Consider the following 13564-nt stretch of genomic DNA (forward strand, 5'->3'; position numbering starts at 1 on the left):
TGCCTTTCGTCCCCGCAAAAAGTAGCAACACACCTCATTCTGTATCTGCTGAGCTCAGCTTGGTGACAACGTAAAACTCTGAAATGTTTTTTCGTTCTTTTTCAATAACGTGTTGTTTAAAGCTCTAATACGGGCTTGAATCTGTTTCAGTAACAAATTCAAGTCTTATATCCCGAATGTTCCCAGTGGGACAATGACTCATTTGCCATCCAGACCACATGCTCATAACGGGATATTGGGATTCCTTGCGTTGGGAGCTCTCAACTTCAGGGGCCCATTTACCTTGTCTTCACTGGAGATGTCTGCTGATCTAATGTCCTAGATTTTAAAATATCTTTGGTATATCTGCAAGACAAAACAGAAGTGCTCAAAGCAGTGCCCAGCACTCGCAGAAGTGGATAGATTAGACAGGCTTCAGTAGGGCAAACGACTGTTGGAACAGACTAAATCCAAAATAGTTTGGAATTATTCCAGCCAAGAGACAAACTGAAATAGATCAACGTCCCACTGCTGCGCCACCATGCCCAGATGGCATTTGGAAGCCTCCAGAAACCAGTGCTTTCCTGAGCTGTGCCGGACACTGTGGAAAGGTTTGTGGAGGAACTTTTACCTTTGTAATTCAGCACAAGAGTTCAGTGCACGTAAGCACTCTCACACTCAACTCTTAAAACAATTTAGTGCTGCTAAACTGGTTCATGACACCAGATCTAAGTGCCTGGAATCACCTGTGGAGATGACATCTTCCATAGATATGTTGCATAAATTTACATATCTGCTTCGTCACTAATAAAAAAAATTACTGTGTTAACTTGCAAGTGGTCACTAATGAGAACATGCAAGATCCAATGCAAAGTTCAGTTCAGAGTTTTCTTTATTAAAATACCTTTTCATGTTCCTTATACTAACGCATTTGTATGGACACTCGTGGGATGCTACAAAGAACATTTCTCAACAGTAGAGTGCTGTGAAGTCAGTCATTTGTGAGAGGGTTATAATACAAACAACACTTGCAGAGGGAACAATAAATTAGAGATATTAGCCAGTAACTGCAGCTTGAAAATTTAAACATTTGGAATGAGGATATAAAACCCTTTTCTATTTCTTGCTGGTTTTGAGCCTTTGATGCAATGCTTAAAGCAGTAACTATATATGTATGTACAAATCCATGTCCTCTTTCATTATTTTCTAATTAAAACGAGAACCTTCTTACCTCTGGCCCAGATCTTGTAGTAATTTAATCTGCAGTAAAAAAAGGAAAGCAACTGCATTGTCAAAGACCAGCCCGTTAAAGGGTTGGGGACAGTACTTTTTCTGCTTTGTTTTGTGTTCTTTTTTTCAACTAATGCAACTGAGATAAACATGGACTGCAAATATTAGGTCCAAACTGGATCCATGTTAGTGGTTTATTGTGCTATAGAGAAAAGGGATAGGTATGGAGTTCCATACTGGACCAATTGGACACAAATATGACTTCAGATCTCTCCTAAAATCAAAGGAGTAAGGATTATATATAACAGGATTTTCAGGTACAAACTCACTGACCCAGGTGTAGTGTATCCACCCACTCAAGACCTGTATTTTGCATCATCCCAGACAACAGTGATGGGCAATCATTCCTTGAAGAACCATCACATCAAACTAACCAAAAAGCATCAGAAATTTAAAGGGGAAAAGCAATTTGGCAAAGAATAAAGAATATTTGTGCCTCTACTGATAGAAGCACTTGGTAAAGTACTGAATTGCTGAACAGTAATTCAAGTTTTTAGAGAGCCCAGAGCTTGCTCTTCCATTAGGCCCTCATTGCAGCGTAGCATCCAAGTGAGCTATAAATTACCCAGCTCCAAGACTGGTAGCAGTCCAGCTGCTGCAGCACAGGGAGTTCAGCACAAGCTGCAAGATCATGACAAAGTATATACATGGCTGGCCAAGCTGTGCTGAGCTCTGTTCTGCCACCAGAGCGTTACTGATACCCAAGTTAACTAGTTTAAAGCAAGCTTAGAGATTTCCAATCCTACTGGCATCACAGTAGTTACTGCACGGTAGAAATGTACTTCCTCAGCTGTAGTTTCCCCTTTTATTTCCTTGGAGCATGATGAATTGGAGGCTAGAAAGGCAAAACTGCATTAGCAGGAGCACTTAAAGATGAGAACCTAGGTCAGTGGTTTTTAGAGCCACTTTCCTATGAGCACTTTCATTTGTAATTTTTTTCATTAAATGCTTTAGGAACATCTCTATTGTTGCTTCTAAAGAAATAAATTTTGAAAAGGAGAGCCTGGCAAACTCATAAATAAGTCCTGCAGAGCTTTTGAAACATTTGCAACATCCTCCATCTTGGCTTTTCTTCTCCCAGTTGATCTTTGAGATGACTGCTCTAAGTAGCATCAGGGTGCCCTTGTATTCTCTGTTGGCAACAAAACCAAAAAAGAAAAAGGTATGAGTAAAAATGTCCCCTTGCCGTCTCCTGTCCTTTTTGATCAATACAAAAACTTTCAACATAGCAACATATTCCTTAGAGGTCCATACAATGAGCTAATAAATATTCACAGTTCCCTGGGAAGATACTAGTATTATTTTCATCAGATAAAAAAGGAAATAAGACAGCGGGAGATTTAAGTTAACAATTACAAGTCAGTCTGCAATACTGATATTCACCAGCATCTGCAGCTGGGAGCTTACTGATAAATGTTGGATTCTTAAGGGAACCACTGGCACCCAGCGAATCTGAAAGTCCGATCCCTTATTTACTAGTAGATGCCTCAGCTGCCACAATCAGGCCCCCATCTTCAGTCCCACTGGAATGAACACCTTTTCCTAAGAAGCGCGTGGGCATCTCAACAGGGAGCAATGCAGCATTCAACTTTTAGACACCATGTTTCTACAAGAGTCTGCTCCTTTGAACAGGCCATCTCCAGTACACAGCAGGGACAGAAACCTGGCACAGAGGACCACAAAAGACAGCACGCAGAGAGAGGAGTCCTCTACGCCAGCCAAAGGGAAAGGGCAAAGAGAGATCCCAAACTTCATTGTCTTTACATTACATGACAGAAATAATGCTGTCCACTGAGGATTCACAACCGTCAAGTTTTTCCTGACATCAGTTTCCAAAGCAAGTTTTCCTCCAACAAATATCTGCTAAGAGGACATGGTGGCCTCTAACCTAATAGTTTAGTCTGTCAGCACTGAGGCGCCTAATTCCTTTTGTGGACTTACCCCCAAAGGATTTGCCCCATGAGTCAGAGGCAGGAATTCCTGGTTTATAATTCAATGTTTATTTCAGAGTATCACCTTGTTTTTCATATCCTGACTGCCTGAAATCTGCCTCCCCCCCAATTTTAAATGGACACATCCTTCATCTTCATTTCCTGCCTGAAACTATTGTGCCATGTTACTGTGCACAGTGAAAACACATGCCAGGTCTCCTTCAGAGCTGGCTCTTCTGTGCTGGCAATGTGAAGCAATTCCTTTACCACTGAGAATTTGCAAAATAGTTTTGGGATCATTTGAGTAAGATGAGAAAGTAGCTGAAAAAAAATCCCCTAGAAATGTCTCCAAGTAGATTTAAATTGTACAGTTTTCTGTCTCAGAGGGTATGTTCTGAGGCTGAACAAAAAGGCAGCTAGAAGTACACTATGTCCTGACTGACGCTGCCAGTCCTCATGTACCCCTAGGACAGAATCAAACAAACAAACACATACAGCTAAGAGGTAATAGGGCAGGAGGAGATATGAAGTCAGAATGTACCGCTGAGGTAAATTTGACACAATACCAATTAGTATTTGGCGAAGTGGCTATCTCATTGTTAAGATATTTCCTTCAATATGTTTTCAGAAACTGGGACCATTAAATAACTTAGAAAGATTGCCAGCTCTGATTTCAGGAAGGAAACCTCCTCCCAGTTCCTCTCTAAGTAATTCATTTCTTTTGCGAATACTTCCTATGGATGGCGTTTAAGATACAAATTTCTGAAATACAGGAGTAAGAGGAAGCAACCCCCAATCCAAAACTTTAGGTTCATTTCTAAATGACCTAAAAGTGCAAGACATTCAGGTTCAAGGTACTCAGGACTGCAAACCAGTCAGAACCTGTACTGCAACTGGGCCTTTCTATGATTCAAGTAATTCAAACTTTAACTGATTGTTTTTCTAAGGCACCACCTTTCTTGACATAATACAAACACTTTCAATGCCTATGTGTAACACAACACTTACCATCGGTACACAGTGTTTACTAAAGTCCTGAGCTCAATTTTTTAACGGTCTCTCAGTGAAGGTGCTGCAAAGTTCCCACATTTCCCTGCTGGATTATATTTATTCTAACAGAAACTACGTAGGGGCAAATGCACAAGAGCAAGGCTAGCACTCATTACTATTACTTGTTTCATCTTTCTTTTCCACAGTGCAGTACTCAGTCTTGCCTGTGACTTCTGGAAGATCACTGCAGAACTGAATCAGAGTTTATCTGAGGAGTAGAACCCACGTTGTTATTTGAACTTAGAGAGCAAAAAGGCCAGCAGGATCTGATGTTGGGTCTCCACCATCATTACTGAAGCAAAAAGGTTGCACATCCTCCTGTTTCTGAAAACACATCTCTTAGCAAAACACTGCTCTCTCTGCTGTGGTGCCCTTTGTCCCACACTTCTGGAATACCTATTACTTCCTAAACAGAGGCAAATTCTACAAGCTTTTTGGCAGGTCACTATAGCAAGGTAATCCATCTGGCATTGCACGTGATTGAGATGCCAGCTGACCAGCCTAGCTCCTGAAGGCCTCCTTGCACTCACCCATCAAGGGAGTTGCAGATTGAAAGCAACTTCACCTCTGAGCCAAATACTTCATTTGGCTATAAAGAAGCAGAACAGCTGGGGAGGAAGTTTAAGCTGCATGATCACTTTATAAGGAGCATTTTCCTTTTCTTGAGTAGGATCAACAACTCCTCGTTTGGACCAAACCTCTGAGGTACATCACAGTTAAGCCCTGTGTGAAAATGAGCTACAGAAAAAAAAAAACAAAACCAAACAGTTGCAAGAAAATAATGATAGAAGGCACCTTGGTAGCTCCCTGTCTCTTCTGTGCTCATCTTTGTTGCCTGAAAAGTACTGGGAGGCAAATGGGGGGATGGAAAATCTGTAAAGTCCGGTCCAACTTCAGGTCACTTATCTGGAGAGGGGTGGTGCTGCTTTTTTGTCACAGGCTTTATTGGGAATAGAAGTGGGAAGTTAAGAAGCAGAAGATCGGGATATGGTTTTTTGCTGTGTCCTTTAAAGCACTAATAATTCACAAGAAGGAATAGCTACTATGTTAATTTAAGTACGTGAACAGTATCTAAGGAGAGGATAATGTCACAGGCATGAGCTGAGCGTGGCCACTTCTAGGAAAACTCAAGTAAGATGTTCAAGTGATATAAAGCTTACTTTTCTTTGGGGTGTTTCTGAAAATGGGATTAGTTTTACAGTTTTATTACTCTTCTGCCATTAACAGGAGTTTGTACAGAAAACACTGCCCTCAGCCGACACTCTTCTCCCTTGAATCTAAGATTTCTTCATAAAGCTTTAATATCCCAGTTTTAATTATGCTGAAATTGGGGTAGTCAGTGTATTTGCACTAAAGCAGCCTTATTCTGTGGAGATTTTTTACTCACTTTTCATCACAGGAAAAGAAAATTTAAAAAATCTTGATAAAACTTTAGTCTTGGGTTCAATGTCCATTATAAATTATGTATTATGTGAAAAAAAAAAAAAAAAAAATTCTTGCCCATTTTTCCTTTAGTGTCGGACAGAGACAAACTCACTTCTGCATGAGTCCCCAAGGAATGCCTGGTATAACCCAAAGGAGGGTTCAGCCCCTGAGTTTACACCAGACATCTATCACAGCCATTCTTGCCCATTTTTCCTTTAGTGTCGGACAGAGACAAACTCACTTCTGCATGAGTCCCCAAGGAATGCCTGGTATAACCCAAAGGAGGGTTCAGCTCAATTTATTTTTAGAAAATTGAGAGCAAAGAATAAAAACAAATCTTTAAACTAAGAGAGACAATGATACTATAAACCCTACTGGGCTGTTAATATATGTCTGTTTATTGTAACACAATCTGTGACCTTCAGTGCACCGCCAGTGTCTGTAAATAATACAATGGGCTGCTTTTTTATCCCATGGGGATGTGAGTGCTGATGGAGCCTTTCAAAACTCAAATGGATGCCATAAGCTGACGTAGACAGTGCTATTGTGATTCTTATTTACGAGCCTCTCTTTTTCTTTTTAAGTACAAGTTCCAAAGTCACAAAGCCATGGCAGAAAAACACTGCTGGTTTGAGGTTGGATTAGATAGCTTATCTAACAATCCTAAAAGTACTCCTGAAATCTAAGTTCCCTGTCTCTTAGATCTCTTGAGAGCAGAGTTAACGGCTCATTCAAGACATTTCTTTTTTTTTTTTTTTTTTTTTTTTATCCATTTTTTTTCACCGGATTCTTAGCCCTATAAAGCTTTCACCCCCTACAGAACCTTCACAAACCTCTTTCAAGGCATTTTTTTTTTTTTTTTTTTTTTTGTTAATCCATTTATTTTCACCGGATTCTTAGCCCTATAAAGCTTTCACCACCTACAGAACCTTCACAAAACTCCCAATTGTTTAGCTGAGATCCTCCATATATGGATGGTATATTCTCATTTCTCGTAGAGCGGCATAACTGTGACATAGCTCCGTACTCTGAGATGAAAAACGGCTGGCCTCTAAAATTTCTTATAAGGTCTCAGCTTGCACCAACAGCCCCCTTCGAGACATCCCACTTGCTAGACCAGTGGATGAAAATGAACCCAGAAGGAAAACAGCCACAGGCAGTGACTAGAAGTGACTTGTGCATGTCCAGGTGATCAGCCATACTTCCTGCGCTCAACACTTCATTTCACATCTTTGGAAGGACCTCACTTCTCTGAATATTTCAGTCACAGAATGTATGTGTGTGCACATGAGCAGGCACACCCCAAGGAGATTTACTGGCATAAAACACCCTATAGATTTTACAGATGGGATCAGATCTGTCCCCAGTGACACATTAACTAGCTTAGCAGGTTCTTAAATGCAAATCTTGAGTGCCTTGGGTCCATCAGGAACCTGAAGCAAGCGGCAAACATCCCCAACCTTCTGCCACTCTGTCAGCACGAATATTTGTGGCACATATGCAAAGCTGCGCAGGAGTTCAACACAAATTCTTGGAAAATCATTACTTGTCATCCACCTCCTGTACCAGCACTACCAAATACCAGTCAGTTCCATGGACTTTTAAAACTGACCATTCTACAGATGTAGGACTGAAAGCCTGATTAGTAAGAATATATATGAAGGGATTGCCCAGCAGCTGTCCAGTAAAGTCCTGAACAGCAAATAAATAATTCAAACGTTGCAGCGTTTGAAGACTGTCTCACTAGATACACAGTAATCTCAACCCAATTTCCCTATGTTTAACTGCTTGCATAAAATGTATACTTACGGAATGCCTGTTTTCCACAGAATCTGCAAAATAAAACATAACGTATAAATTATGAAATGGAATATTGCAGAGTGATCAGTTCTATGTTCCACAAAATAGACTTTCATGTTTAATCTAACTTTTTTTGTTCACCTTGCAGTGATGTAAAATTGCTACCTACAACTAAGGTTCAAGCTTTGGTCCCTAAGAAGTGTCCAAGCATTAGCTTAATTCAAGGACATGGGTGGGACCAGACATTTCAAAGACCATGTTGAACAGTACATCTCTGACAGCTTTCCTGATTATGGTTTAGAGCAGAAGGCTCTACTGAGAGCACAAGCTGTTACTGGACAAAAAGAGTCTTCCTTTTAGAGGCAAGTTCTCATGAACATTATACTTCCTCTTCCAATTCCTTGCCAGGAAAATAACGTACTGCAGAAATCCGGTAAAGGATACAATCTTCAGAGCCAAATAAGGCCCTGCAGAGACACCTGAAACGTTATTAATAAAAAAGGTGCTTGTTCCCAATGAAAAAGCCAGAAGGCTCTTTCCTTTTAGGATCAGTGAATTTTTAGATTAGCTCTTAGGGTTTTGTTTTTTAAAAGTAGATTTAACAATTCAGAAGTTTCACGGAATACTTTCAAATACTGAAACATAAATATTTCTTTGCTCTCTGAAAGCAAGGCAATCTAGAGACATGAGGAAAGTAACTTTGCTTTTGGAAAAGGACTTCAAGTCTTGTTAAAAGTGCTCTTTTGTACGGTCTGTTAAGATATTTCACACATAACATAAGTATTTTCTTGGAAAGTGTATCAAATTCAGTGGAGAGAGGTTGTGTCAAGGCAATTCATCTAATGCTCAAAGCAGAGGGTTTGGCCTAGGGCTCTGGGTTAATCTTGCCAGTATTTTTTCTGTAAACAAGGGACAGTCTCTGAATCTAAATTTTTTTCTAAGTAGGTACGTTTTAAATAGCAAAGAATAACATCAGTCCTCTCATAGGCTGAACACTTATGGAAATTTTGAAAAGCTCTCTGAAATCATTAAATTAAGGATCTTTTGAAAAGTACTACTACCATAAACGGACCTTAATAATGGTCTTTCAGAAGCTCCCTTGCCAGCCAGCAGAAGTAATGAGGAAACGGAACAGAGGTGACTCTAACCTTACAGATAACAGCGCTAAAGCCTCTTTTTCCCTCCCTCCTTTGTGATTCCTTCTATGTGTATTTGTGGTGCAGTCAAGCTCATACAATATCTAGAATCTGCATTTTTAATACATTAGGATCTTGATTCTGCTTCCCTCAAAGCAGCACCATGAACACAGTATACAACCAGGCTGCAATTTCTGAAACCTCGACAGGCGGCGTGAATGTCGCTGGCACTGTACACTGCGTCTCCTCCAAGACAGTTCTACCCAGACCTTTCAGCCTAGGAAAAGGATTAAAAACTGGAGTGACTACAGCACCTTGTACCAGTGCATAAACTTAATTTCAGCATAAAATTGGTCTCCATGTTTGGAAATATTAATCCCTATGTGTTTAGCCAGTTTGATAACAAAATAAAAAGTTACACGGGAAACATGTAAAAGCTTTTTGCGTCCTGAAAGCTGAAAGAAGTGAACAAAACGGCTGCTGACCCAGTGCTACATCAAAGCGTGACTTGAAGTGGACAAACTGTATGTAAGGTTTGTGAAGTGAAGCATTAACGAGCTGTCGTTAGTCCCCTGTCACAATGTATTGTGCTTACAGGAAGGAGGAAATGAGAAAGTCTGTACAAATTCCAAACTTCAAACGACGGGATGTTTGCCACCCCCAAGCTACTAGGTCACCATAACACATATCCCGCCTCCTTGTTATCTGTCACCCGGATTCCAAGTAGTGTGGCTTTCTAGCTAAGTATCATATCTCTGCCAGAAAAATGTCATGATCTGTGTCCTTTGAAAGCGCTGCTGGGAGGCTGTATGATTTCTAAAAGGTACCAATGAGGTAACCCAGCAGGTAGCCCCTAATGAAAGCACAGTGATACAGTGCTTTTGCTGATTCTTTGCTACGGCAATCTTTTCACAACCTTTTTATTTCATTCCTGAAAAACATAAAGGGATTTTTACTGGAAACACACTGATTTTACTGTGATGAAAGAGAACAGAGATTTTCAAATGCCACCTGACTTTCCCTTAGTAACAAAAATAGGAAAAGGAGATATGCTGGATTCTTGTCATATACAGAAAAATTAATCAAGCTTCCAGTTGGCAAAGCGTATTTCATGAAAGGAATCGGAGCTGAAGGTCTGGTGATAGTGATTTCTGAAAGATTCCCAGGTCTAACAAAGGGAGGTGTTTTTATGGATTTCTGATGGATTTATACTCTTGCTATTGCTTTTAGTCAATGGGGTTTTGAATTTAAAGAACACATTTTTACAAGGAAATACACTAATGGCAGGAATTTCACATACTGCCATCTCCACCTGCTCTGCCCCTTCTCATCACCAGAGGTTACAGAAAAGAGCCCAAACATGCCTAAACAGTCGCAGTTCATAATCCATTTCAACACTGGTGAAAGCTAAGATGCTAGATTATCAACTGGAGATGCTGAACTGCAGACACATTCTACCTTCTGCCAAGACTTTTATAGGAGCAGTAGCTTCAAACAGAGAATCTTGGCAGGCAGCTTGTGAACAGTCCTTACACAGGGGCAGGCACGCAATTCAGCTTTGCATTTTAGGTTCAAGCAAGGTCAGGAGCTCCCTGCATATTTGTGCCTTTCTGAAACCATCTGGCTTTGACTAATTTTTGGCTGCAGCTATTGTAAGCATTTGGCTCTGGAATCAATGTCTTGCAGATCCAGGCTTTGGTCTAGAATATGTCTTGAAACCTAAAGATCCAAAGAGTTTTTATTTTGGAGAAGGGACAGGCTATTTGCATGATTTCAGACTGCAAGCAACTGGCACGTGCTTGTAAGGCCTGAGTTTTGAATAACATAATGATTCCCCAGACCCTGTGAGTTTTCTCTGTGCTGGAAAAGGCATTCTGTGGGAAACTCTGGCTAAGTACAGAGGTGTTAAGCCTGAGGCTCAGTAGCAGGAAAGTATTTGAGCAGATTTCCTGATTGCGAGGACTGATTTCTAATAGTTTGTTCCACACCACTGAATGCAATGGGGATTTCTCATGCCTCTTTCCACTGGGATATATTTATTTTTCCATAGTACATTGTTGATTGCAATAGGATTCTTAGAATTTCCTGTCTCACCATTGCAGTTGCGTCCAAGTGACCAGTTCATTTTTCCAGACTTAGCATAAAGTCTGGAAAAGAAAGAGCCAGCATAAAGGCTGGCTCTTCATTTTGTTCACTAGATTTCCATTTTCCAAATAAGAAATTTGGAATGTTATTATAAGAAGCCATGGTGAGTTCAACTCAGCACACACCAAGATCAGTGCAAATCCTATCACTGGCTTCTGTGATTTTCCAATATGATGCAGAGCGAAGGCAGAGTTCATGAAGGAGCAAGAACGTTCTAACACATTATCTTCCATAATGCTCCAGAAATCTTCCAGAAATGCTCTGAAAAGATGTAAGGAACTCTGTGAACTGGAGTCTCCTCAGCAATACGAACAGAACCGTCCTACCCCAAGAACTGGGATCATTGCTGAGGGAAGGGGTGAAGCTGAGATAAAGAACCAGTATGGAGATGCTTGGGCTTCCTGCTCCTATACTGCCTCATGAGAGGATGAAAGGTGTGATGGAAGCAAATCATGCATCTGAAAGAGCCTCCACCCACTCAGCTGAACTCAGTATCTGACACATCCTGACCCCTCCCTCAGGAAGCGCATCAGCTGCCAGCCTCGCCTGCTGGGAGCCCAGCACAGGCAAAGGCGGCAGCAGGGCAAAAGTCATTTTATCATTCTTGGCAGACTGTTGAGTTAGACAATTGCCTGTTTTGCTTAAGTCTCAGCTCTTTCTGAGCAAAAATCAACAGCTCCAGGACTGGGCTGGATATTCCTGACTCGCAGTGTACTTTGGCCTTTTCATACAGCATCTAGAGAAAGCACTATTTTAAGGAAATTAGTTCACCCTGATAGGTGTGCAGGACTTTTAGACAAAGGTGTTATTGACCCCACTGGTACTAATTGTGACCATTCCCCAAAATGCCTTTTGGGTGTAAGATGTGATTTAAAGCTGAGGCTTGAAATACTAAAGAAAGAGCCTACTGCTCTGGAAAAGGTTTTAAATCAATACCTGGGTGAACACTAAATCTTCTTTCTCTGAATTAAACTAACCTTTCAATAACAACACAAGGACATCCTCACCTCTTTAAGCTGCTTCTAGAGACAATACTAGTGGTCAGCATCCTCCTTAAACCTCTCATTATATCAGAGGAAATCTAGCACTAACTGGAGAGACTGATGATCTCTATCATCTACAGTACTATTTGACTTTCAATCAAACATACCTGACTACACCTGAACCTGCTTTTTCTCTTGTTAATGGGTTAACTGTAGTTAACCGCATGCAGGTCTTCCAGGATTTCAAATATGCATTTGGCAGTTTGTTTCCATCTTTATCGCAACACCCTTTTAGGCCTCGTACTCAGAATAAGGACGGCAGTGCAGCAGATAGCATGGCAAGTCTTACCACAGTGATGGAGACATTAAAATGACAGTAACAGGAGGTAGCCAATACTGGGAAAATAAAAAGGAATAATGGCAGATGCTCAGCACAGTGCCAAAGGCCTGGGAGAGGTCAGAGAATGATCTGCATTATGGATTCATGATTTGGGATAAGGACCAGCAATAGGCGTAGAACTCAGAAAACAAGAAGTCAGTTATTGACATGGCATCTGCCTTACTGAGGACAGCAGTGAGAGCCATCAGTAAAATGAAGAGGAAAAATATTTTAGCTCAGTCACAAAGAATTGCATCAGACATGACAACTACTGACAGCTCTTCAGCTTCCTCTCTAGCGGACACAATTTCTGGAATGCACAGACAACTCCTTGAACAGGCAAAATTGCTTATGAAGCACTCAATTCTAATTAAACAAACCCAAACCACAATAGTTACCCAGAAACAAATAGGAATGAAATGTTACATAGGTCTTGGGTGTTAAAGCTGCCAAATTGTGTAGCTCACACCAATTCCCGAATTCATGTAATTTCCCCAGAGGGCACGTTTGTCTGAACCATTAACTCTCTGAAATAGATTGTACTCTTGTGCATTTGCTCTAAAATCTCAAAGAATATTCAAACACAGTGCAGACCATAATGATAAACCAATTTCTGCACCCACTAGTGATGTTCAACATCTTTCACAACTGGCCTTTAACATACTTGTATTAATATCTGTTAAAGGGCTTAGGGAGATAGATCTATTTCCTAGGGATCCTCCACTGCATTTATATTTGCCACCTTGCAATCACACAGCCTATCAAAAATCAAAGTAAATGTTACATTTAAACAGACTGTAGTGTAGCGATGCAAAGTGACTGCGTGCCCGTGTGATGCACTGCTTATCTACGAGAAACACTTTTCCTGTGTATCAGTCAGGAAAACCAGACCTGATTAGAACAATAAACAGTTACCATGTTTCCAAGAATAACTGAAGCTGTAGAGTGTTACACACAACAGAGCAGGTGGACTGCGAGATTAAGGGGCGTTTGCATACCATCTGCCTAATTCAGCTCAGTCTTTCAATCATATCTCCCTTTACTGAAGTTCCCGCTTGATGGCAAGTACAGTCTCACAAGTTCTTTGAATTACAGCTCTGCTGTACCAACCCTGAGTTTACACCACAACTCCCAAAACATCCTTCCCACCCAACACTTCCTGATACATCAAAAATAAGGAATGAGGAAAGGTGTAATAATCAGCCTCACGCCCTGGCAGAAAGCAAGCGAGGCGTTACACAGTCAGCTTCTGCAACTTGTCATAGGTCCAGTTCACACTCACTGGAAAACATTTCAGAACATTAGTGGCCCCTGGGTTCAGCCCTGAAATGAGCTGGTTTTTCCTTGTGATGCTGCCAGGTAATCCTACACGATGTGCCGAGCCCTGGTCTTTAGTGTAACAGATAGTCTGCTTTTCCCTGCAAGACTGTGAAAAATGAGTACAAC

At 40.9% G+C, this 13564-nt stretch overlaps 1 protein-coding gene across 1 annotated transcript in view; it reads right to left on the bottom strand.

The window, feature by feature from the left end:
- Window positions 1-1849: 1849 nt before the first annotated feature.
- The window catches only part of PECAM1 (platelet/endothelial cell adhesion molecule 1), a 28219-nt gene continuing 16504 nt past the window's right edge, over window positions 1850-13564 (bottom strand). Inside the window, exons 15-16 of the mRNA XM_010132688.1 lie at window positions 7485-7507; window positions 1850-2401 (exon numbers count right to left, since the gene is read on the bottom strand). Of these exons, the coding sequence (XP_010130990.1) occupies window positions 2372-2401; window positions 7485-7507 (53 nt within the window). The 3' untranslated portion in view covers window positions 1850-2371. The remainder of the gene's footprint in view (window positions 2402-7484; window positions 7508-13564) is intronic.

The sequence above is a fragment of the Buceros rhinoceros genome, unplaced genomic scaffold (genome assembly GCF_000710305.1).
Source record: "Buceros rhinoceros silvestris isolate BGI_N320 unplaced genomic scaffold, ASM71030v1 scaffold41663, whole genome shotgun sequence".
NCBI classification, from domain to species: domain Eukaryota; kingdom Metazoa; phylum Chordata; class Aves; order Bucerotiformes; family Bucerotidae; genus Buceros; species Buceros rhinoceros.